Source organism: Cydia splendana, chromosome 25 (genome assembly GCF_910591565.1).
Source record: "Cydia splendana chromosome 25, ilCydSple1.2, whole genome shotgun sequence".
NCBI lineage: Eukaryota > Metazoa > Arthropoda > Insecta > Lepidoptera > Tortricidae > Cydia > Cydia splendana.
Window position 1 is genome coordinate 2,725,304 of NC_085984.1, and position 27,676 is coordinate 2,752,979.

Genomic DNA, 27,676 nt, shown 5'->3' on the forward strand with positions numbered 1-27,676 from the left:
AAAGAATTTTGTATTTGTCATTTAAAGGTATAAAATGAAAAACTACTTTAACACGTACAATTTCGCACCTTGTACGATTTCAATATATTAACAGATACACCATAACCCATCACAAAGGCAGCCGAGGTGTATGTGTTGCATTATTCAGGTCCAAGCATATAAGACACTTGCAGAACGTCGTAAACGCTTTTTGGATAAAAAGTTAGTTAGCACCTTTTCCCTTTTAGGGCGTTCTTTTACTAGTGTTTTGTTGATGTGTCAACAGGATTGACAAATTTATCAACCGAGTTTGAAAAAAGTTAGGTTTTGTTAAAGATCTGAGCTTGGAACAAAAACAAATACTGTTTATGTCATACATTACATTACATTTATATACTAGTACAAACATACCAATATTCACAACGTTAACTAAAAATAAAATACCTACTGCAATTTTTATTGCAAAAACAAACAGAAAATGTATAAGTTATTAATATATTTAATTACAATGTCACAATCCTTACTAATATTATAAATGCCAAAGCACACGCAAGTAACTCTATCTGTCTGTCTGTCGGTATGTCTGTCTGTTACCTCTTCACCTTTAAACCGCTGAACCAACTGAATTGAGTATGGAGACAGATTGGGGCCAGGATAATGTTATCGCAGGCGAAGTCGCGGGCACAAGCTGGCAAAATTAACAAAAAAACATTTTTTTTGTAATGTTGTCTCGAAGAAATCGCTCTTTAGCGATAAGATTCGCCTGTTGTCTACCATGCTTTAATTTTATAGTAGTGTATGTTTACTTTAATTTTTATTGTTTTGTATTCTATTCGCTTAACGCTAAGCTTTCTCAAATATTTTTACCTCAGAATAATTTTAAAAGTTAAAATTTATTGTCTTGGGTGAGACTTGCACTCACGGCCTCTGGATTTTTAACTTGTCAACTAGTACGGTGACCATCAGTTTGTCACTGACATAAACGCCGTCGAGAACGTAATTTACTTTCTATACATCCCGTTTGCACTGATACGCGAATGCGAGCGAGATGTATAGAAAGTAAATTACGTTCTCGACGGCGTTTATGTCAGTGACAAACTGATGGTAACCGTACAGTTCCTACGATCTCAAAACTTCTACATCTAGACGAGAATACAAGAGGCGATCTGTCAGAACTCGAACCCACTAACAAAGCTATCGACCCCTAATTAGGGGTCATAAATTGGCGGCATTAAAGGGTCGGGTGGCAGAATAACGAGGACTGACATACGAGCATGAGATGTTTATTGTATAAGATGTTTACTCGTTTATTTTTGTATTAATTGTCTGACCTTTGTTGTTTCCTTAATTTTATAATTATTTCACTTAAATAATAATAAAAACCGAAATGCGAGTCGGACTCGCGCACGATGGGTTCCTTACCATTAAGCAAAAAACGGCAAAAAAGTCACGTTTGTTTTATGGGAGCCCCATTTAAATATTTATTTTATTCTGTTTTTAGTATTTGTTGTTATAGCGGCAACGGAAACACATCATCTCTGAAAATTTCAACTGTCTAGCTATCACGGTTCATGAGGTGACAGACAGACGGATAGTGGAGTCTTAGTAATAGGGTCCCGTTTTTACCCTTTGGGTGCGGAACCCTAAAAAAATAGCAACAGTATTTTTTTGTTGCGAGGCAAACGAGCAGACGTATCGCCTGATGGTAAGCGATTACTGTAGCCCGTAGACGCGATTACTGTAGCGCTAGACAGTTGACATTTTCACAAATTTTTCTGTTGCCGCTATAACAACAAATACTAAAAAGTACGGAGCTCTCGGTGGGCGAGTCCGACTCGCACTTGTCCGGTTTAACTATTTTGATATTGCGTTGCGTTCCTAATAAATCGACCTACCTGTACCAATTTCAAAACAAATATACCGAAGTATTGTATCAATCTGCACTCCCGCGCAGCGCGGCGTGCGTAAAGACATTTCAATGTGCGAGAGCATTTCGACGCAAAAACAAACGTCTTTGTAGCCGAATAAATCGTTTTTTGCGCATTTCGGGTGGACAAATCTAAGTCTTGCTTTTGACCATACCCGGGGTTTGGGCGCGGGTAGGGTTACTAGATCCAAATTTGGAATTCCCTGACAAAATTTCTGATGTCCCAATATTTTCCTGACGCTCATATAGCGTTGGGGTAATTAAATAATCTGTTAATTCACTAAAATTCCTGACATTTTCGTATTCCGTCCGCATTCCTGACAAACGGCCAAAATTCCTGACATCTGGTAACCGGGAAAGTTTTAGACTATCCAAAAATAAGTTCAAAGTTCTTTATTTGCATACATGTACAGTCACCATCAGATATATCGGAGCGGCCAAGGTGCTCACAAATATCTGAACACGCCTCTATTGTCAGGGCGTTAGAGTGCGTGTTCAGATATTATAACAAAGTTTATAAAATCCTTCCCCAGCGATAAGAGCGTGCGACTTGCAATCCGGAGGTCGCGGGTTCAAACCCCGGCTCGTACCAATGAGTTTTTCGGAACTTATGTACGAAATATCATGTGATATTTACTAGTCGCTTTTCGGTGAAGGAAACATCGTGAGGATACCGGACTAATCCCAATAAGGCCTAGTTTACCCTCTGGGCTGGAAGGTCAGATGGCAGTCGCTTTCGTGAAAACTAGTGCCTACGAAAATTCTTGGGATTAGTTGTCAAGCGGACCCCAGGCTCCCATGAGCCGTGGCAAAATGCCGGGTTAACGCAAGGACAATGATGAGTGTGTTAACTATTTAAAAATAAACAAAGTTTATAAAATCATTCCCACATCCAAAGTTCCGGGAGTATGCTTATGACAGTTATCACAAAGTCACGGGTAAAAACTAGTCCTATAAATACTGGTCCAAGTAAACTATATACAACTAATCCAAGTCCAAAGTGACGCGCGCAGTCGATAAACCGTTATCGACAAAAAGCACTCATCGATATCGATACGCCATAAACGTAATTAGCCGGCGGGTTCCACTTGTTGCTGAAGGTCGGTGGCTATTGCATTGTTTAGTTAGCTTACATTTTTTATGGTGTGTTCAAGAAAACACGCAACTGATTGGGCTTGGCTACGTACTTACACTTTTTTCTTGCGCGTATTAATTTAAATTTATTTTTGGTCGCGAGTTATTTAACAATAGCTAATTTAGTAGGTACTGGCCTGAATTATCTATGATACGTTTTTATCTATCATTTTGACTTATGTATTTGTAAGAAAGGAATAAAACATAATTTAACTAAATCGGGCCCGTAAAGTTTTATGAATAAGGGCTAATTTAGTAGGTACTAACAATATAAAGACGACCGGTCTGGCCTAGTGGGTAGTGACCCTGCCTGTGAAACCGATGATCCTGGGTTCAAATCCCGGTAAGGGCATTTATTTGTGCGATGAACACAAATATTTGTTCCTGAGTCATGGGTGTTTTCTATGTATATAAGTATGTATTTATCTTTATAAGTATGTACATCGTCACCTAGCACCCATAGTACAAGCTTTGCTTAGTTTGGGGCTAGGTTGATCTGTGTAAGATGTCCCCTGATATAAAAAAAAACCGGCCAAGTGCGAGTCGGACTCGCACAGGAAGGGTTCCGTACCATTATCTATAAAAACGGTCACCCATCCAAGTACTGACCCCGCCCGACGTTGCTTAACTTCTGTCAAAAATCACGTTTTTTGTATGGGAGCCCCACTTAAATCTTTATTTTATTCTGTTTTTAGTATTTGTTGTTATAGCGGCAAAAATACATCATATCACGGTTCGTGAGATACAGCCTGGTGACAGACGGACGGACGGACGGACAGCGGAGTCTTAGTAAAAGGGTCCCGTTTTACCCTTTGGGTACGGAACCCTAAAAAAAATAGGATCCATAGATGTTGGGAGTAGAACAAATCATGAGGAGCAAAGAGGCACATAGCGGCGGCCGCGACGCCGGCGTATGTGTGCCAATTGGCCGAGAGAGCCATGGAGTGGCAGCCTACAAAAACAATACTTAATAAGGGCTGATAAACATATCACCATCGTGACAATTGTCACCTGACAGTGACAATTCGCTGTACCTTGCTGGTCTGATAAGTAAATATAGATGTTGATACTAGAGTTAGACCAAGAAAAGTCTGCAGATTTTAATAACAAAACTTCCGTGAGACACAGACATATTAAATATATTAAGAACGGGGGTCACTCACGAATTGTAGTCGAAAAACGCTCGACATGTTTCACTCCGGACCGAGGAGCAACATGTCGTGTGTGTCATGAGCAGGAGGAACATGTCGAGCATTTTTCGACTTAATATACGTGAGTGACCCGTTCTTAATATATTTAATAAAGTCTGCAGATATTTTGATAGCCCACACATACTAATTATAAACGTATTAATAACACTTGCACTGCGTGGGCTATCAAAATCGCTGCAGACTTTTCTTGGTCTAACTCTAGTCGTCGTTGCTTATGGAACCAGAAATGGACCGAACATTTTGTCATTTGTCAGTGTAGTGAAGGGTCCTGATTATATTTATTTCTTTTAGCAGCTAATGAGTTACTTATCAGTTATGTCAGATAATACAAGAAATAACTTTAAATAAATTACTGTGTTTTTTAAGTTTAATTTTTCAGGATAAAGTTGATGAGTGATGACATTCTTAAGACATTCGATTTATTAACTGTATATTTACGTTTAATGTAGATGCGCGTGGTCGCGGTTAATTAATTAAAAACAAAATGGTTTATATTAGGTTCAGGTAACTTTTAGTTTGACCCTAACCTGTGTAGGATCGATCTTAAAATTCAACAGAAGCCATTTTTTCTAAGTTTGAATTATTAACTTGTACATAAATAGGAAATCATCATTAAGCCATAATTTATGCTAAATGCATTCGGAAGTGCAATCTTTTTTTTAAGACAAGCCTAAAGCTACAAATATTTTACCATCCTGATGTCAATTAGGCATATCCAATTGGTTAATCACCGGCAATTTATAACACCTCGTATCATAAATAAGATACTAACAAAAAACTACCTAAATCTAGACCTTATTAAAAGGAAATAAGATTCAAAAATGGTCAATACACGGAGTAATCGTTGTCCTGCGTTTTCCCTCACATCTGTCTGACCTTCGATATTTAAACTAGTTCATTTCATCGATAATTATTCATCGTGCATACATGCATCACTAATTGTGAGATTGCAATGAGATACGATCGGTTCTATCTTTTCAACTCTATGTATATATAAATAAGGTTGAAATTTCAATGGTTCTTTTATTTATCAGTATAGTATGTCATATGCAAATCATGCTAATTATATATTATAGGTATTTTTTGCTTGACTTGAGATGTTAGAAGCGTAAGTATATTATTATATTAAAAAATAATGCTTTTGAATTATTCAAGTAATAAAATACTGTTACATTTGCAACAGTGTAGTAGTATTATTAAATACATACATATGTGTTTAAGTAAAAAAAAACTTATCTATAGCAAAAATAAACAAATGATGACACATTTGTAGCTCCATGCTATTTACTGTTATGTTTATGAATTCTTTTGTACGATAAGATTTATTTGTGCAATAAAAATTAAAAATAGGAAATTATAAATAAAGTATTACTTAAACGATTCTTTTGATCTTCACTTTATATCAATTTAAAAGATTTGTTTTCAAGTATTTATATTGGAAACATAATAATATTAAATTAATTGAAGATCCCGTTTTATCTGACTAAAATAGTGTTTAATGTATTTATTTATTTAACCTTTATTGCACAAAAGAAAACCTTACAGTACAAATTAAAGTCGGACTTAATGCCATGAGGCATTCTCTACCAGTCAACCTTTAGGCAAAGCAGAGAGGTTGTGGTATAGTTATGTAAATATAGTGTTATAGTTAGTGGTATAGTATGTAATAACATAAATATAATATATGTTGGAGTAATTCACCAGAACAAACGTCTACGAAGGCTGCTAAACTTTTAAGCTAATACCCATAAACCTCTCCTTCTCTTTATAAAAATTTATTTTTAATACGGATAAATTTTACATACCGTAAAACCTCCGACTATAGTCCAATACTACAACTATGGTCTAGAAAATTAAGTATCAACAATGTTCGTTTTGGTTTACTCTGAGTGTTTTCTTCCATTTATAAACATATCTTGTCTTAGAACTACAAAAAATACGGTAAATGTCACACCTGAACGAAAAAAATATACTTAATTTTGGACCATAGCAGGCGTGGCTCACTCCGCGATTTCGTCGCTTTGCAACAGGTAGCTACAAATACATCCGTTCCACACCAATTTTGGTGGCTAGCCATAAGCCGCGCGTGGCGCTATCGCCACCTAGCGGCCATATCTGTCCTGATCGTAACACGCGTTTTGTTAGAGAATGAGTCTTCTGTACCTAGTACTATTATTTATTCTGTGACCATAGTTAGCTTTGGACTATAGGTAGTTGGGAAGTTTTACAAAAAATAACTTTGTCAAGGCGACTCCACTCGTCCCCTGTGCGGCCGAAGCATGCAGTTTTGTACAGCTACCGTTCTTTTTTACTGGACCGCGTCATGCGCGACCAACCATCATACATATTTATACATTTTAATTTAGCATTTATTAGTCATTCACAAATTGAGTCGTTGCAATGATTGATATTTTGGTGTGGCGAATGTGATGAATAAAGGTTTGATTGATTAAATAATGGCTTTTCTGGAAATATTACAAGAGCACATTCGTATGTCATGGATATCGTAAGAGGATACCTTCTGTTGGAAATAATCTCAACAGTCTGTCAGTTTTTGTCGAACTTAAGCCATTATCGTAAATACCTGTAATATTTGATAACTAGTTTAAGGAAATTTAGGTACCTTATGTCTTATATGTATAACAAATAAATTTGTAAAAATATGAAAAAAATGCGTCATTACACTAATGATGTTATTGTTAGTATTAATTTATATTTAAAATTGAATAAGATACACTAAAACTGCACATTGAAAAGAAAAACACTTATCTTCACTTTTATTATGGTTTTTCAATCAGTTAATGGTATAATTGGGTCAAACAGATCACTGTGTTATGTCTTTCCTGTAGACATACACAAGAGTTAAGGGCTATAAAGGTTAATTTTCTTATTTAATCCTTATCCACGTGAAAAGGTCCTCCTTTTATTTAGAGAACTATGATAAAATCATTGCTTACATGCCCACAAGCTGTTAACTATTGCCCACAGGAGAGAAAAATGTGCTGTTCGCGATAACACCCTAGTTTTCTCTCCTGTGGGCAATAGTTAACAGCTTGTGGGCATGTAAGTAATGATTTTATCATAGTTCTTTAAATAAAAGGAGGACCTTTTCACGTGGATAAGGGTTAAATAAGAAAATTAACCTTTATAGCCCTTAACTCTTGTGTATGTCTACAGGAAAGACATAACACATCAGTGATCTGTTTGACCCAATTGCTTGATCTTAATCGTTTTTATAACCTTTCTTAATAAGTCAATTCACTTAACTTTTATACATAATTTTAATTATATAACCCTTCAAGTGGCGGTCAACCCGTGAATGGTCGATGCGAAAACCAGTAAACTGTCATCCACCAGTGAGTGGTTAATGAGGCGTTGACGTAGTTAGAGGTGAAATTGAACGCATTTAAGTATAGTTACGCTCTTCTAGCGCACAAAATTAGGTAGCGAGTTAGAGAAGGATAGCATACCATAAGAAACACAAAAAGACTTGGTATAAAATTTGTAGGTGAGGACCATTGATTCGGGAGCGACCGCCTAGTCTAAGGTCAGTCTCGTTTTTTAAGAGGTTGTTTGTAAAAGAAATTGTATCTTAGGTCCCTTTTATTGATTTAATCTTAAAGATAAAAGTTTTCCTTTGATAATTAAATAGCAATTACCACCAATAATCAATTAGTTTTATGGTGGTAGTCATTTGTAACAAGGAAGCTGGAAAACTGTCATTCTTCCGGAGTTTGATTACGTCTGGCTAAATGTATAAACATTAGAGTAATTTAATTGCTACATTCAAATAGCCTATATAACGCTGATTCTAACAATATGTGATTTAATATACTTTCAAACGTAGAAAAGCTTATATCGTCGATTTTGAAAAATTTTCTTAATCTGCGCTGACCACCCACCGGGGCCCCGCCACTTGACTACTTTTCGCGTTTTCGCTGGCGCCACTTGAAAGGCTAATTATATTTCAGAAAAAAAAAAACGATTAAAACACTTCCATAAAAAATATCCTGCAGAATTTTTAACTGTATGTTAGAGAACTTTTGTCTACGCCAATTCTTGGGATTAGTTGTCACTTGTCGGACCCCAGGCTTCCATGAGCCGAGCCGTGGCAAAAACACCGGGATAACGCTAGAGAACTTTTAACTTATCTTTAATTTTTAGGGTTCCGTACCCAAAGGGTAAAACCGGGACCCTATTACTAAGACTCCGCTGTCCGTCCATCTGTCTGTCCATCTGTCTGTCACCAGGCTGTATCTCTTGAACCGTGATAGCTAGGCAGTTGAAAATTTCACAGATGATGTATTTCTGATGCCGCTTTAACAACAAATACTAAAAAGTACGGAACCCTCGGTGGGCGAGACCAACTCGCACTTATCCGGTTTATTTTTGAAGAATTACATTTTTATTTGCTTTCTTTTTTTCAGCCCTGTTCATCTTGGGACCTAGTTTTTAATTAATTAATAACATAAATTATCGTTCCGTGTGAAACGTCTAGAATTGTTTCGTTTTCATTACGACTGATGCCAGATATCGTTTATACATTTACATAAACATGTATATTTATATATTGTTTCACTAGTTCTCACTTCTTACCTAGATTATGTAGTTTATGTCAATGAATATGAATGCAGAGTTAATATTCAATCAGTTTGGAATAAGTGGGTGAGCCAGAGTTATTGGCGTATAATTTTTATTGCCTAGTGCCTATATGTATTAGTGGAAACGTGTTTTATTAGGTCTTGCTAAAAAAACGTTCTTGACACACATTCGTTTGATTTATAACTATGAAATCAAGCATAAAAATTGGCAACTATTGTGTTTATGAAACTAATACTTACATGAGTCATGTTTCATTGTATAAAAAAGCAAAAATAAGTATTGTTTGTCACAGCAAGAAATAAATTGAAATAAGACATGAAAGCAGTTCTATTTTAAACTAGCGACCCGCCCCGGCTACACACGGGTAAACCTAAACAAATTATACACTTAAACCTTCCTCAAAAAATCACTTTATTGATAAGTGAAAACCTATCAATGATTTTTGAGGAAACACACAGACAGACGCGGCGGGGGACTTTGTTTTATAAGATGTAGTGATTCCTCCATTACCACAAAACTACACATCACACATAAACTTCTACACAATCCCCATTCACACATTAGCAACATACTGCATAAACCCGTCCATGGAAGTGGTGGAATAGTTGTATCCGCGAAGGCACCAGGCTCTACGCTATGCGGCCTATGCCGGACATTTCTTTGTACTCACCGCCCGATATACGCTGAATACCAGCCTTGTATATGTTGAATACCGTCCATATAAGTGTGCTCGGATGTATTGCATACCACCGTCCGCGGTTGACGAAATGCACCGGTGGGAAAACTGGGTAAGTGGCAAAAATAAAATAATGGAAACAAAAGCTTCTAGGTAAAGAATTTTATGGCTTGAAGTTTATGGCCGTCTTTTACGGTTTGTAGTGCTTCTGTTGCGGCTTTATACGCTTATATTGTAATTAAAATGTAATGGGATGAATGGGAACATAAGACATGCGAGCCGTGAATATTTACTACGGATACAATAAGTTTTTTTGTTTGTGTAAAAGAAAATATGTGGCAAAATCACGCTTTATTTTTCTTGGTTAAGTCCATCTAAGCTAAGTTTGCACCATCTTAAACAGAACAAAGTGAGAGTGTCGTTATAAATGTCATATTTTTATAGATCTTTTATTTTGTCATTGCTAATGCCATGTAGAGTTTTACCTATTTTAATACAGATAACAGCTCACATTAAACATGTATTTAGTTATATTATTATTAGAAAGCAATAAGTACAGTCACCTGCAATAATATGTAACTCTTCGAAGGCCGCTAAAATATGTGACACGCTCTTATGGCTCTACAAATAAGATCGTGTCAGATATTTTTGCGGCCTTCGTTGTGTAACATATTATTGCAGATGACTGTACCTACTTGTTTAAAAAGATATTTAAAAAGTTAGGTACACAATTCGAATTTTTAACACTATAGAATAACTAGAGTCAAACCAAGAAATGTCTTCAGTGATTTTGATAGCACACGCACTGCAAGTGTTATTTATACGTCATAATTTCATAGAAGTTTGACGTGTAAAATAACACATGCACTGCGTGTGCTGTCAAAATCGCTGCAGACTTTTCTCGGTCTAACTCTATGCATAAAGATATGTGACATTTAGTATCACCTTTATCTACAACAATTTCGCTCTCTCGTAATAAAATGACTATCCCTATACATCCCTCGTGCTACTATGCAAATAATAAAAATAAAAAAGGTTATTACATACATACCTACAGCCTACATACCCAGTGTCATATAAATATTATATAGTGAAGACACGTACAAAATCAGTACAATTCACTGCACTATAATATCGCGTGACTTATATTATTTCATCATCACGAAAAAGTCTTGTATCATTATAAAACTATATGAACATACGACATTCTGATAAAATGTAATACGAAATATTTTTAAAAAGAATAACAATTTCGTTGTGGTTCCATATGTCGCCGCCATCTTGAATATTGTCACGGAAGCATTTTGTGCAATTGAGGGTGTATGTGGTTTTGGTGCTAGGCCATTTTTTGTTGAAAATTGGTAAAAACTTGGAATTACTTTGTTCATCTGTCACAGTTTCTATTTTAGGGTTCTGAACTTCTGAACCAGAAAGGTAAAAACTGGACAAGTGCGAGTCGGACTCGCCCACCGAGGGTTCCATACTTTTTAGTATCTGTTGTTATAGCAGCAACAGAAATTCATCAACTGTGAAAATTTCAACTGTTCGCGGTTCATGAGATACAGCCTCGTGACAGACAGACGGACAGTGGAGTCTTAATAATAGGATCCCGTTTTTACCCTTTGGGTACGGAAACCTAAAAAGGAACCCCTATGTCGCGACTCACAATGATATCTCGGAAACTATTTACTTGCGGTTGGTATTATTATCATACAAATTAATCGGTAGGTACCTGTTTACGTTTCGTTAAGCTAATCTAATAATTCAATGTAAAGGACATTGAAATTGTCAAATATTAATTAAAAACATCAAGGAAATACGAATCCGGGGCGATATTTTATAGAAATAGAAATTCGTAAATATTAACGATACCTACAACATAAACATTAAAAAAAACGCACAAAGAACAAAATCCAACGAAATAGCCTGCGCGCGAAAATGTCTCGAAATATTTTGATTTTTAATCAAACTAACGAACTGTTTTTTTTCAAATTCAAAAATTCAAATTCAAAATGTTTTATTTGCAAATATATTTAGTACATACAGTGATGGTAATCTTACAATAAGTGGTGTCGCTACATCTCTCAATATCCGCAGTATCTCTCAATAAAACTTCAAAATCCCTAGTGCAAATTTGATTCGACAGCGTGACGACTGTGACGAGCGTTCGCGTTTGCGTTGTCTATTTTTGTATGAGATTTTGAACAGCGCATCAAGCGGGACGTTTTGGAAACTCAAAATCCCATACAAAATGATACAACGCAAACGCGTACGTCACGTCACGCTATAGAATGAGATTTATACTAGCGGTACAGTTTTGGAAGCTTTATATATTTTTTTGTAATCCTTCTTCCTCACGTTATCCCGGCATTTTGCCACGGCTCATGAGAGGCTGGGGTCAGCTTGCCAATTAATCCCATGATTTGACGTAGACACTAGTTTTTACGAAGGCGACTGCCATCTCACCTTCTAACCCAGAAGGGAAACTAGGCCTTATTGGGATTAGTCCGGTTTCCTCACGATGTTTTCCTTCACCGAAAAGCGACTGGCAAATATCAAATGATATGATTATAATTTTTTGTAATATTTAACAAAATAAAAGATGAAAAGTTTCGAAACATTCCGAATCGGTGGTCAAATTCACAATGCTCAAGGAAATGAGCAATTTTGCCCGCTCCGCTGCCCTTCATAATGTCTTTTATGCGATGTCAATAATATAATACTTTTATATTTCATATACCGGTCATTATAAAACACTTAATGGTGCGGTTGAGAGCATGTGTCATCTTTTGATAAGGATTGAAATAGCTATAAAAATAAAAGTCCTTTTACGACTTCGACAATTCGCAAAAAAGCTAAAAGTATTTAAGTCAATTAAAATGATATAAGTTGTTATATGAAACCGGTAAAATTTATACAATTCTAGAAATTTGCGTAGAAATCGTTAAGTTATATCATTTTTTTTTTTTTTAATTATAAATTTATAAAAACTACTTTTTAAACGAAGTTCACCGTATACTTCTTTTTTGTAGCCCCGCAGAAGTATATAAGCATTATTTTATGTAGGTATCACTACACCTTATAAAACAAAATCCCGCGTCTGTCTGTTTGTATGTATGTATGTTCGCGATAAACTCAAAAACTTCTGAACGGATTTTCATATGGTTATCACCTATCAATAGAGTGATTCTTGAGGAAGGTTTAAGTGTAGAATTTGTTAAGGTTCGTGTAACCCGTGTCGCTAGTAGGCAATGCAAATCGGTTATTTTTTGTATGGAAATAACCGCGGTTTCGGTTAATAACCGATAATTTCCATACAAAAAATAACCGAAAATAACCGATTTGCATTCCCTAGTCGCTAGTACATGTATTCAGCCTATGTTGTACGTCCCACAGCTGGGCACAGGCCTCCTCTCATGCACCAGAGGCCTTGGGCTAGTTGGATAGTGTTCAGTTCAGTTCAGTTTAGTTTATTTATTTCATCCATGGTTGTTACATTTGGTGTTACATAGTAAAAGTATGTTTCACATGGGCCCTGGTAGGGCACAGCAATAGTCTTAAATCTAAAATAATTATGCTAGGTACTAGACAGTGTTAATGAAATAGTTAGTTTGACGACCGGTCTGGCCTAGTGGGTAGTGACCTTGCCTATGAAGCCGATGGTCCCGGGTTCGAATCCTGGTAAGGGCATTTATTTGTATGATGATACAGATATTTGTTCCCGAGTCATGGTTGTTTTCTATGTATTTAAGTATTTATTTATAATATATATCGTTGTCTGAGTACCCACACCACAAGCCTTCTTGAGCTTACCGTGGGGCTTGGTCAATTTGTGTAAAAAAAAAATGTCCTATAATATTTATTTATTATTTATTTATTTATTATTTATATAATTTAGGTCTTATAACAATGGTTAGGAGATGGTAATTTAAATTTTAATAGCACAAATTTATTAATGTCTAGTAGATGTTATTGAGAATTGAAATTAACATTGAAATTGTGGGGTAGGTATATAATATTAATTTATTTAATAGTTATGTCAAGATTTAGAAAGTAGCAATATATCACCGTCTAAAATGAAGTAAAATGCTGTATAAAACAACCTCATGCTTCTTTCTGCGAACTTCTAACACAAAAAAATAAGAATCGAACAGTCAAAACAAAACAGTACATTGGCCGCCATGCACAGGGTTAAACACATAAATAATTCCGGCAGCGGCAGTGTTAACTGAATGGAATTGAATAGCAATACGAGGGTTAACTTATAACGTGACCCGGGCAATCGGGTGGGGGCGGGCGTAGGGTTGGGGTGTTTTCGATGTCGATAGATTTTAATATTTTTCTGTTTGCTTATTTAAACTTTATATGGTTGAAATAGTAATAAGGTAGAACGTTAATAAGCATTAAAAAATACGTGTTAATTGAGTTTAGTCGTAATATCATTAAGTTATTTTCACACTGGAGTTTTTTTTTTTGAAAAACAAAAGTGTTCTCACTTTTTTATCTACAATGAAAAGTACTCAATACTCGATAGTAGTCAATATGGGTTTAGAACCAATCGTTCCACTGTATATGCAATATTTAGTTACATACATGAAACCTTAAACTACATAAATGATAAAAAATACGGGGTGGGGCTAATGCTAGATATGACTAAAGCCTACGATCGCGTTTCTCACGAAATCTTGCTTAAAAAATTGTACGGCATGGGAATCCGCGGAGTAGCGCATAAGTGGTTTAAATCATATCTCGAAAACCGCAGACAATATGTACAGCTCGACCATATTGATAACAGTACAGGAGAAACGCATATAATCACTTCGCGAATGCGGCATACCTCATGCTCCATACCTCAGGGGAGTGTGCTCGGTTGCCTGCTGTTTTTAGCATACATCAACGACTTACCTAAAAATATTGATACGAAGTGCGTTATGTTTGCAGACGACGTGTCAATATTATTAAGTTGTGGTGATAGTGCGGAATGCAACACGCGCCTACTAGAAACCATTAGCCTGGTCACCACCTGGCTACATGAACACAATTTAGACATTAACCTAACAAAGACAAAAGTAATTCAGTTTAAACCTACTCAGAAGAAACCGTTGCACTTGCACTTAGATATCAATGACAGCCCAATTGAAGAAGTCACTGAGTTTAAATTACTAGGCATTAAACTAGACTCCGGCATAAACTGGAAATCGCACATCCAAAATATAAAATCAAAACTGGCAAAGTTTGTATATGCCCTTAGTGTTTTAAAAATAAATACAAATTTAGAATCTGCTATGACGGCTTATTATGCGTACGCGCACGCCTGGCTGAGTTACGGCGTAGTCCTGTGGGGTGCGAGCACCGATGCTCACCAACTATTTGTTATGCAAAAAAAGTGCGTCCGCATTCTGACCAATACGCGCATTCCAAATAGTTGTCGACAGCATTTTAGAGACCATAAAATATTAACACTACCCTCTATGTATATTATGGAGGCAGCAGTATTTGTCAGGAACCACCCATATTTATTTAACGGAACGGAAGTATTCAAACCTGAGAGTAGACGAAAAAATCAAATCATCTTACCGCCTAGCAAGCTTGCCATAGTTAAAAATGGTCCCTTCTATCGATGTGTCCACATAATGAATAAAATCCCCGAGACTGTTAAACAATTAAGCGACATTAAGTTATTTAAAAATAAATTAAGGAAGATGCTTATCGAGAAATGTTATTATACCATAGACGAATTTTTAGAAGATGACATGACATAAAACATTATTTTTTTTTTTTTTTTTCAATCAATCAATTTATTAATAACATATACATTTACATTTTCTTTTTTGTATAAAATTAATTGACATCAAGTAGGTAATCTAGTGTTTGAATTTAGTTTAAACCTAGTATTGCATGATAATTACTTTAAAGTTTAAATCATTTACTTTGCTATTATAATTACTGTAATTGTAAATTTTATTTAGTTATTAAGTTTAGTTATTAAGTAACATGTCCTGTATTGTATACCCTAGCAGGGTGTCATGCACCTACGAAGACTAAAATGTAAGACCTATTGTACTGATGAGCATGAGAACAATGGATTAAATGAATATGAATATGAATATGAATGTACCTATGTATGCTATAAAATGTTTACCGTAAAATTGTAAACAGTCGTCAGTTTACAATCTCGCTAGTTAAATTGTAAACTGACGGTAGAAAGATTACAAACTAACCTAATCGCTCGTTAGATTGTAAACTAACGGGTATACAATCTTACGGTTTCATATGCATTATAAAATATATCTGTCATTTCAATCAAAATAAATACTATTTGCAGCCAATAGAAATGAAATGCCATGACCTTATACAGTGTGACGCAAATTGGTAACACAAAATCATTGTTTTACACATTTTCCCTAAACTAAGCCCCTTAATAATTAAGCCCTGTAAAATAATAAAAAGTAATTGTTTTTAAGTTTAAATTTATTTTATCTAGGTATGTCTGACTGAATTTATATTGAATAGCTGTCGTTGATACATTTGCCTAATTATTGCCATAATATACAACATATGGGAGACCGAGCATTGCTCGATGAGCTTTGCTCGGAAAACATATAAAAACTCAAAAATGCGCGTTTTCTCAGAGATAAGACCTAGTTAAATCGATTTATTGCCCCCGAAAACCCCCATATAGCAAATTTAATCGAAAACGTTAGAGCCGTTTCCGAGTTCCGCGAAATATATATATATATAAATAAACAAGAATTTTTAAGGTATATAAATTATCGGGATGGGAGTTGGTGTTACTTTGTTTGCCAATAGCACCTTCAGCCAAAACGGAAAAACACGCTTCAAAACAAGACCAAGACCAGTTTCCGATATAGTCATTATGATCCCAAGATAAATTATGATCAATAACACATAATGCCAAACAACTGTTTAGCGCCGTGTTAAAATGCCTTTTAATACATTGATTTCATTATTACTGGATGCCTTTTAAAGCTAATTAGGTACTATATTAAATGTATTATGTTTTACGACAACGCATGACATATGAAGTCACTGTTTGATCCTCATGTTTGAGTCCAGGCTCAAAGAAGGAATATTAAAGAAATAAATATTATAGGACATTATTACACAAATTGACTAAGTCTCACAGTAAGCTCAATAAAGCTTGTGTTGTGGGTACTTAGACAACGATATACATATATAATATATACTGCTATGGGCTGCTGGGGGGCGGACGCGAAAAACATGGTGCGCGACATAGGCCGTCGACTTAGGCAGAAGGGGGAGGACCCCCGCTCCGAGTCGTTTCTGGTGCAAAGGCTATCCATAGCCATCCAGCGCGGCAATGCCGCGAGTATTATGGGCACTTTTGCACCGGAAGCGTCTAGGAGCGGCAGCAATGTATAGTTAGTAGGTAACTTGTGTGTGTTTAGATATATACATATTTATAAATACTTAAATACATAGAAAATATCCATGATTCAGGAACAAATATCTGTGTTCATCACACAAATAAATGCCCTTACCGGGATTCGAACCCAGGACCATCGGCTTCACAGGCAATATTAATCTGGCGTTTGTAACCTTGGCTAGGGTTCTAGGGTCAGCAGAGACAAAATAAACAGAAAATATCGACATGAGTCTCAATTTTCATCGACACACCCCCACCCCTAGAGTAACGGTGCACTAACGGCCCGTACCCCGCCCCGCCCACATTCACGCTACCCCCACATATATACATACATACATACATACATACACGTTAGTCTGAAATTCGAGTACATAGCGGGGATTGAGAATTAATGTGAATATTTTGCTGTCATGAGGCTTTAAAGGTTTTAAGAGCATATGAACATAGATTTTAAGGTTTCTGTAAATATCTATATGTATGTACAATTTTAAATGTACGTACGTCTATTTAGAAATATTAATGTGCATTATTGGTAAACTAGAACTTGATATTAAATTAAATTTTTTTAAAAGTCCTACTTGGCATATAGCGCTAAAAATTCAATTTTATGCCAATAATGCCTTACATATTGTCAAAGGACTGTTTTATTTCAATCATAGACAGAGATAATCATACTATATTTGTCTTACACTAGTACTAGCACCCAAAAGAAAAGGATAAGTCTAGTTTTCCTGGTTCTTACTGACTGACAAATTGGTTTGACCAACTATAATTTTGGAAGAGAGCTGCTACTCTTCAAACTACTACATCGATTTCTATCAAACATACCTAGAAATCGCCGCAAGGAAACTCTCTTTTACGTAAAACAAAACGCATCAAAATCAGTCCATCCGTTGGAGAGATACGATGCCACAGACAGACGGTCAGACATTGGCGTCAAACATATATTAACACCCCTCTTTTTGTGTCAGGGGTTAAAAATAGTACAAGAACGGGCACCATAAATATTTAAACTAAAACTTAATAAACTCAAACTTAAAAAAATCGACTAAAAAGTTTTCGTCACTCAGCGCTTAAAAGTAATCTTCTTAGGGCCACTTGCACCATTCACTAACCCGGGGTTAACCGGTTAAATCTGAAGTTACCACGGTTACCGGTACAATTTGACATTGGGTTACCGGCTTAACCGATTAACCCCGGGTTAGTGGGATGGTGCAAGTGGCGCTTAAGTATATAAGTCTTCGTCGTTCCGAAGAACATATTATTATTAAAATCTAGTTTTCATTTACTCGACATCACATAGGTTTGACATCCTGTAAGTACCTATATACATATTTATGTCTACAATGTGCGTGTTTTCTTACCTTCCTCGTTTTTCACAACTGTCGAGGAAATGATATCTACTTATTCGTTCTTGTTCTGTATGCAAATATGGACTATGAAATACGGAAATATTTGTGCAATGTTAACGACACTTTTCCTTCTTCTATGTGCCTTAGGGTAACATTCCATTTCTGATCGCAGCTGCACTACTAGTACGAACGCGTCGGTGTTATTGTCAATTTCCATAGTAATGAATGGTAGTGCTGCTGTCGTTGGAAATGGACTGTCACCTTTAGTCTTCATACCTACGTACAGCCGAAGTCAAAGATATGTTTACACTTTTCGCCTTATTACAAAGGAGTAAGGTGCAAAAGTGTAAACATATATGTTTGACGTCGACTGTACGTACTTACACGTGCTTACTTGTAATTTCTTTAGCGACATAAACGTGCAACCGAGCTGAAACTTAGAATAAGCTAAAAATTATGAGCATCGCATTATAACTGTAATATATATATGGGGCATTATCTATGAAAAGGGACCTTATTGCCGATGGCGCTTACGCCGCACAGCGTCGCGCGGCATTGTATTTATATCGGAGCATCGTTAATAATGACGTAAGCGCCATTGACAATAAGGTCCCTTTTCATTGATAACGTAACATATGTTCTAGTCGAGTACCGATATATGTATATAGTAATTTTTGTCGTGCAACTTTCACCCCGAAAGGTGTGGGTTCGAATCGAACCCCAGCTCGTAACATCACGCTCCGCGATTGATACGCCATTTAGGATCCTAGCTGAATTGGTTGTTCCATACTTACGCTATGGAATGTCCAATTTAGCTAGAGCCCTAAATGTCATAAGAATCACGGAGCGTGACTGTACAAATGAGTTTCTCAGAACTACATGTGGGGTAAATGAAACATGGTTTATTTTGGGACAAAACAGTATAACACTTTCCCCTGTGTTTCTCTTACCCCATCTAACCTTAAACTAGTCGATTTAGGAAAATTCATTTTCTGACTAGATTCCATTATAAAAGATCTAAAATGATAATTTGTCAACAGGTGAAGATCTGGTTCCAAAACCGCCGCAGCAAATACAAGAAGATGATGAAGGCGGCGCAGGTGGGGGCTCCGCCGCCGGGCCTAGGGCTCCCGCCGGCCAGCCCGCCCAGCAACAATCAACTATTACATGGTGAGTTCTTTATTTTGACACAAAGTTTTGCTGGTCTGCCATTCTGACCTCCACCGATGAGTAAACCCAGCCTTAGGGTTCATTTAGACGATCCGAGAACTCGCATAAGAGTTTTATTATATTACATTGCGGGTTTTGATCGATCGGGTCGGTTGAATTGGACGTAACCAACAGTCCGCAATGTAACTAAAATCGCATGCGAGTTTCATTACATTGCGGGTTTTGATCGGTCGGTGGAATTGGACGTAACCCATTGTCCGCAATGTAATTAAAATCGCATGCGAGTTCGCGCGCCATCTAAATCAGCCCTTATTCAAAGAAGATGTTTTATTTAGAAAATACCGTTACACTGCTATACGCTATACGCAGAATTCTCAATTCCCAATTCAAATGATTGAATAGACAATAGAATCTAACCCTAAAAAAACAATTGTGAACAATATAGCCAGTATGAATCAACCACCTACCTACCTGACCTACCTGAATACCCATACTACCATTCTATGTTTCTCAAAAGCGATTTGCGTACGAGTCGCATGCGGCCTGCGAACCTCTCACTTGTGGCCCGCGAGCCTCCCTGGCTATTTTCAATTTTGTATGTAATATTGACAAACGACAATGTCTGATTAAGTCATAAATATTAACAAAGTGCGGCCCGCGTCAACGTCGTTAACTAATATATGGCCCTTAGCTGCTAAAAGGTTGCCGACTTTCCCGATATGTTTAAGTATTTGTATCAGTTAGACTCTAACTGAAATCTATCTATCGGGAAATTAATAAATACTTCTGTCTGTCACTCCTTTTGTTGTTTTAAGTGAATTCTACAAATTCTTTTGAGAATAAAGAATCTTTAAACCAAATCAATTACTAATGTATATTTTGATTACAGGCGGCGGCGGTAGCTCGTCCGGCTCGCAGCACTCCCCCGGCGCGTACGCAGGCGCCGCGCAGGCGCACTCGCCCACACCAAGCTCCACCCCCGTCTCTGAGCTGTCCCCAGGGCTATCCCCCACGGGGACGCCGTGGGACGTGAAGCAGCCCCCACAACCAAATTGGGACGTTAAGGTAGGCCGATTATCTTGGTCACGGCACCACTTGAACAGCCCCCATCCCGGACTCTACTCCCGTGTCGGAGCTGTTCTCAGGGCTATCCCCCACGGGGACGCCGTGGGATGTGAAGCAGCCCCCACAACCAAATTGGGACGTTAAGGTAGGATTATCCTGGTCACGGCACCACTTGAACAACCCCCACCCCGGACTCTACCCCCGTGTCGGCGGCGTCCCCTTGACCGTCACCCAAGGGAATGCCAAGGCATGTGCAGCAGCCCCCACAGCCAATTGGGACGTTAAGGTAGGTAATGATCGCGGGACCAAATAAAATATCCTGCTCATGGCACCACAAAATAGTCGAATATACTTAATTACTTACCCACTACTCCGTCTTTGAGCTGTCTCCTGGACACCTACGAGAACGTCAGGGGATGTGAAACAGCTTAGGACGTAGAGATAGATAATTATGGTACCTAAAATCAGTACATACCCAGCAAGGCTCCTCCATCTTCGAGTTATCGCGTATGTCTTATGGAGACGTCGTGGAAAAAACTCCTCACAGTCAGTTTGGACTTTAAGAATGACTCACGCTAGACCGGGCCGGGGCCGGACTGGAGCTTCCGGAGCTTCGTTCTCTGTGGAAAGCACGACGAGATCATCGATCAGCCGTCATAGAAAATGACATTTCGGACGGACGTCATCCTTTAAGGGGCTATTTATAAATTACGTCATTTCAAATTAAGGGGGGGGGGGGGGGGCTGGACATCGGATGATGGTAGCATGACGTAGGAGGCAACGGGGTCATTCGAAGCATGATTTTTGGATGATTTTGGATGACGTCAAAAATCGATGATGTAATTTATGGACAGCCCCTAAGGTGATAAACCATGTTTCTGTGACTCTGAACGATCCCCGGCGGAGATGTTACGCCCAGTTTAACAGCCCATTTCAGGATCAGATACTTTATTTCAAACCTATTAGAGCAGTCGTAATGGCTTACATTTCTTATATTTGTATACCGAATTCTAGAGATACATGATTTTAGGCCGAATACGTATGAGATGGTCGAACGCTGTGAAGATCTCGGCTGGCGGCAGTCTGCACCGTGCAGTCCACATGGCCTGTGACCGCACAAAACGGAGACAAATCACAATGTGGTCGCGATCCTCAGCAATGAGGGAACGAAGAGGAAGAAGAAGAGAAGATACATAATTCTAATGTAAATGTATTGTTACAGCCATCGGCAGGACGGTCGCCGGACGGCGCGTCGTGTGACGTCAAACCACCCCACCAGCAGTCGTGGGACCCGAGGGTCGGATACGTATGTACCATTAGTTATACCAGTCTCATGGCATCTTAGACAGGCATACCTTCATAAAGCGCGTCTGCCTCTCCAATTCGCCAGGAACATGTATCTCAGGCTAGCCAACTTGACGCTCTAATTCAAATAACAATCTACTGCAGTATTGCGCGACATTGCTATTTGCTACCGTTCTTAGAGCCGCAAATGTCAAAATCGATGTTAATCCATCCAGCGGGCTCAGCACGGTTCCATTTTTATCGACTATCACTATGCGCGTCCCTTTCGCACTTACATACTTGTTAGAACGTGACAGGCATGGTGACAAGGGATAAAAACGCGACCGTGCTAAGCCGCCAGGTTGTTGGTAAAAACGCTCAACCCTAATTTCATTTTTATATGTTGAATTAAAAAAGAACTTGATGCTTCATCATTTTAAGATTTTATTTTTAACGCTTTAGAATCTATCAGTACCTAAATATTTATAAATATAATGGAACTTTTTCAGAATAGTTTTTAGTTTAGTTATATTTGTTTTAGTTAATGTGTAAATATCTCTTAAATTTAAATTATTTAAATCAAGCTACAAAGAGAACTAGTCTCTCGACATTAGACTAGTACGGTTACCATCAGTTTGTCACTGACATAAACGCCGTCGAGAACGTAATTTACTTTCTATACATCCCGTTTGCACTAATATGCGAGTGCGAGCGAGATGTATAGAAAGTAAATAACGTCCTCGACGGCGTTTATGTCAGTGACAAACTGATGGTAACCGTATAGGTAACTTTTTAAAATTCCTGACATTTATCATCCTTTGCTTTCAAATTTCGTACGAACTTTACAAGCACCTATGAATGTTGTGGCACCACATAATGATTTTTCTCAAAACAATAAAATAAAGGGGCATAATCAGCTTTATGACTTTTATGAGATATCGCATTTCTTAAAGTGATAAAACAAATGCATAATGATTTTACGATCATTTGTATAGTAAAATGTTATGCGCAAAATTAAATAAATAAGTATGTAGGCTCAATTTCATAATAATATATAAAAACTTACGTAGATAAGGATCTAAAGAATTTAATTTATATAATGCAAGGTGCGGCGCCACACCCGCTCAATATCGTAAAAGGTTTGCAATTAGATGATTTGGGTTTGTGTTCCAAATCGGGACTGGAGGACCACTGGGGAAATACTAAGCTGAAAATTGTATTTGTTTTTATGAATTATTTTAATTACTTCCTTAGCGCACGGGAGAGAAGCACCTACATTTATAGGCAGTTGAGTCAAGGATGAACATTATTAAAAGAAGCTGGTTTTATTGTTGATTGTCCGTTGACATTGACACTTTTTCACCCCTTTCTGGCCATCTTATAGAGTTAGACCAAAAAAAATCTGCAGCGATTTTGATAGCCCACGCAGTGCAAGTGTTATTTATAAAAAGTTTGACGTTTAAAATAATACTTGCACTGCGTGGGGCTATCAAAATCGCTGCAGACTTTTCTTGGTCTAAGTCTATTCAGTAAAAGTTTTGTTTAAATTTATAGATATTGGCAAGAGCGCAGTGAGTGCTTGAAACGTTAAAAAGAGGATCTGATAGAGACATTACCTCAAGACGTATAGCCGTTCAAACAAGTTTGTTATTAGAAAAAGACGCGAAATTCAAATTTTCTATGGGACGATAACCCTTCGCGCCTACATTTTTTTAATTTTCGCTCTTTTCTGCTGACGGAAATTGCTTGACAGGGTATCCCTAGCTAATGACATTGCATCGATCATCAACTAACCCTTTTCCTCTTCAACAGGGCGCGCCGCCCGGCCCGTGGGACATGAAAGGCGCGCACGCGCACGCACTCCACCACCAGGGGGCGCCGCAGCCCCACCCCCCCTACGTGCCCCAGTACTCGTGGTACCAAACTGACGCAAACCCTGGACTTTTGACGTAAGTTTCTATATATTTATAAACTAATGTAAGATCTGGTTGCGCAAACCAAAAACTGAATGGTACCCTAGACCTGGAGCTCCTGGAAGAGAACAACTCTTATAGCGTTTCAAGCGCCCCTATGTGCCCCAGTGCTTGTGGTACTAAATTATGTAAGTTGCTATTAGTCGTGAATCAGTATAAGTCTTGATAGACCTGGAAGACCTGGACCCAAACTGATGCGTATCCTGGATTTTTGACGTAAGTTTATATCATGCAAATACTTATTTTTCTGTAATACACTACAGTCGCAAAATCTGTTAGACCTGGAACTGCTGGACCCTAAACTAATGCGAAACCTGGAATTTTGACGTAAGTTTGTATCCTAGATAATATACACAGTCTCAAAACCTAATTGACTTGGAACTTCTGTCTTCGTATTTGGAGAACGATTGGCTCCTCAAATGACCAATAAATGGTACGAGCGCGAAAACTATGGTAAATTTAGTTTAATTAGTCTTTAGATATTACAAGAAGAATCAAGTCTACAAGCCATCGAAGCACCAACAAGTAAGTCTCAAGTAATGTATCAATAACCTATGTATGCCCAGTACTAGTTTTTGGTATGAATTCCTTGATACCCTCAGTGGTCAGTTTTTCCAGTAGGTCAAAAACCCAATGGGCATAGATAGGTTAATAATGTGGAAGAACTATCCCTTACAACATCGTCGTGCCCAGTTATGGAGCAGTTCATGTGATGGAAGCTGGCTAGGCACTGCTGGGCACTGACTAGTCTAATTTCCAATTTTTGAATTAACAACTTTTGAAAAAGAATAGAAAATGGAATGAATTGCCGATTAAAGACAGCAGCAAGCTGGTATCTAGGTGTCGCGAGTTTGACTCTCGCCCGAGACGGTTAAGTTTTCCTTTTTTAAATGTTGCTGAGTAATTAATTTAATACAAAGTTATTTCAATCCAGAATATAGCTTTGTCAGAAACGTAAAGCAATTATTCCAATATTTTAAAGAACTTATAAAATACACTACACTTTACGTATATTTTTTTACAATTAAATGGTAGGATCATTACGGTATTTTTCAGTTGTCAGCTTCTTTTTTATAAATTACATACATATTATATACTTTATAAAATAGAACTGAAATTGCCGTTTTTATCATATTTCCATTTTCAACAAGAGTAGTTTTGTATCTAATTCATAGCCCTGGCACCTAATCTAATTGTGTGTTTGTCCGTCTAAGGTACTTAGATAAAGTAGACAGCAAAGAAAAAAAATACACAGTGATACAATAATGTCTAGAAATTCAATTTATTTGACTGTCTAATTTTTTCTTGTAATTACATCAATATTCATATGCATTTTGAGTTGAACTAAAATAGATAAAAAAACTAGCTTAAAAATCTATTGATATTACAATGCCTATAGCAAGCTTTCAACGCACGTATTGTCCTACTGCTACTAACATTACTAGTACTATCACTAGCGTTACTAGTACTAGCACTAGCATTACTAGTACTAGCACTAGCGTTACTAGTACTAGCGCTAGTTACTAGTACTAGCACTAGCATTACTAGCAGTGCTAGCAGTCGGATCCTGGCAAGTATAGCTCTCCTTTTTTATTGCAGTCCGATGCAGCTGCAGTATTATTCCAACTATTGCTGACAGTAACTCAGGGACACATCTGATGATGCTGATATTCAATAAATAGGTAAGTGTTTTCAATAATATAAATATTGTAAATATCTCTATGTGCAAGTTACGGGAAGTTTCCAAAAAGTTCTCGGATTTTTCAAGCAAACTTCACTTTTTTAATTTTTGAAAATTTTATGAATAATTATATCCACATGGAAGGATGTTTCGCAATTTTGGAAGCTTTCCAACGTCAAGTTAGTTACCTATTGTAAATTAAAAAAATAACTATAAGGGTTAAGTTCTTAATTTTTTGACCGCAGAACACATAAAACATTCCCTGTTGTGTTATTATGTACAAATTATTGCACTAAATAAATAAATTAAAGTTAACACATCAAAATCCATTTAAAGGATATATTTGCTAATTTATTCTGGTTTTTAGTTTGTGTATTATTTTGTTCTCTTAAAAATATAATAATTATAGACAAAATAACCGTTTTTTTTCTGTAGTAGATTAATGTCAATATCAGAAACTTCAATATTATTGTTTGATTGAAAAGTATAAATATTCATATCAATTTCTTTTTGTCCACAGGGTATGGCCTGCAGTGTAACAGCTCTCTGGCAACGTAAGTTCACGATAGTGAAATTCAAAATGGCGCCCACGACAAAATGGCGGACTTACCTGCAAGTTAAAATGACAACTATGTCATTTTTAACGCACAAGAGCTGTAAATGTGAATTACTTGTATCGGCACAACCAACTCTAACTATAAGAAAATTATTTAATAAAATCAACTAAAAATCATTGTAAATTTTTATAATTAACTAAAAATAAGATGTAATTGTTAAAAAAGGTTATTTGTACATGTTATTGGGCAATTGTGTTTTTACTACAATTTTGCTTTTTGGTGTTTTTATTTATTTTGTCTTACGTCAAATATAAGAAATAATAGTTCCTATTATCAAATGCCATTTTATTTTGGAAATAAATAAAAACTTTTGTAAGTTTTTAATGCTTTTAAATATCAAGCTAAAGATTTATTTTCGTATTTGACGTATGCAAAAGTGTCGAAATTGTAGGAAAAATACAAAAATTGGAGATGCGACAGATCCTGATGTGTCTTTAATAAACCATTCCATTTTTTATTTAATTCCCTCCAAGAATTTACCAAGAATTAATTGTTTTAAGAACACCCAATTGAATTGCAATATTGTAATTTAAAACCATCCTGCATCATGAATATTTGCATAATATTTCACAGTGTATTAAAAATATTTTGTTACTTACTGTAAATTGAGCATTGAGTAATTATATATTCCTGCACTTTTATGAAAATGCTCTTATTTTGAAGAAAAATGAGCTTTAATACATTTATATTTATATAAAGTATCCATTGAACAAGCGGTAACACAAACCAGTCTTTTGTGATAAATAATTTTAAGTTTTATAGAACAATATTGTTTTGATCTAAAATTAATTAATTTATTACAGTGTTTGTGCAAAAATTGTGTTCTGAATGCAACCTTTTTATTTAAGCTATAAATTTTATTTTTAATTTCTACTGCAATTTCAATATTTTAGTCTATTCGAAACACTTCTACAAATATATTTCACGCTAGAATAAAAAACTATTTGTATCAAAAAATGTATCAAAAAGTAGGTAATTTCAATTGCTCAATTGTTTCAATGTTTATATGCAAAATACATATTTATATTTTTAAATTATCTGTTAGGCAATTATATGTCGTATATAAAAATTAAACATGTACATAATAACATTGATGTGTTCTTATATTTTGAAAATATAAATGTGTATTTTATATTTTGAATAGACTAAAATATTTATTCTATATGGGACATTACGGGGAGAAATTGTAAATATATTTTGTATTATATAGAGAAATGAAGTATACATATAAATATAAGTAGATAGTTTAATTACTTTATAACTACTGTATTATAAGGAAAGTGGATAAGAAAAAAAGTGAATTAATTTCTTTTGTCAAAATAAAAAGAGTAAAAGGCTTTTTTGTGTTTTTATTTCATTTTTGCAATTCAACATGAAACCCTGCTTGCGCAAATGAAAATGAGTAACTTTACTTACTGTAAAAAACAAGTACTCGTAAAAAATCAAAGCAATTTGTCAGTCAGTAAGAACCAGGAAAACTATACTCATTATTTTCTTTTGGGTACTATTAGTACTAGTGATAGCAAAGATAGTGATTCTCTCTGCCTATGATTGAAATGAGACAGTCCTTTGACAAACTATATCGGCACTACTTTGA

The 27,676-nt window shown here is 36.4% G+C and overlaps 1 protein-coding gene across 1 annotated transcript in view; it reads left to right on the forward strand.

Moving 5' to 3' along the window:
* LOC134802643 (uncharacterized) overlaps window positions 1–27,416 on the forward strand; it is a 133,333-nt gene extending 105,917 nt beyond the window's left edge. Inside the window, exons 4-8 of the mRNA XM_063775278.1 lie at window positions 19,330–19,459; window positions 20,349–20,524; window positions 21,747–21,830; window positions 23,621–23,757; window positions 25,983–27,416. Coding sequence (XP_063631348.1) covers window positions 19,330–19,459; window positions 20,349–20,524; window positions 21,747–21,830; window positions 23,621–23,757; window positions 25,983–26,001 — 546 coding nt within the window. The 3' untranslated portion in view covers window positions 26,002–27,416. The remainder of the gene's footprint in view (window positions 1–19,329; window positions 19,460–20,348; window positions 20,525–21,746; window positions 21,831–23,620; window positions 23,758–25,982) is intronic.
* Window positions 27,417–27,676: the final 260 nt, after the last annotated feature.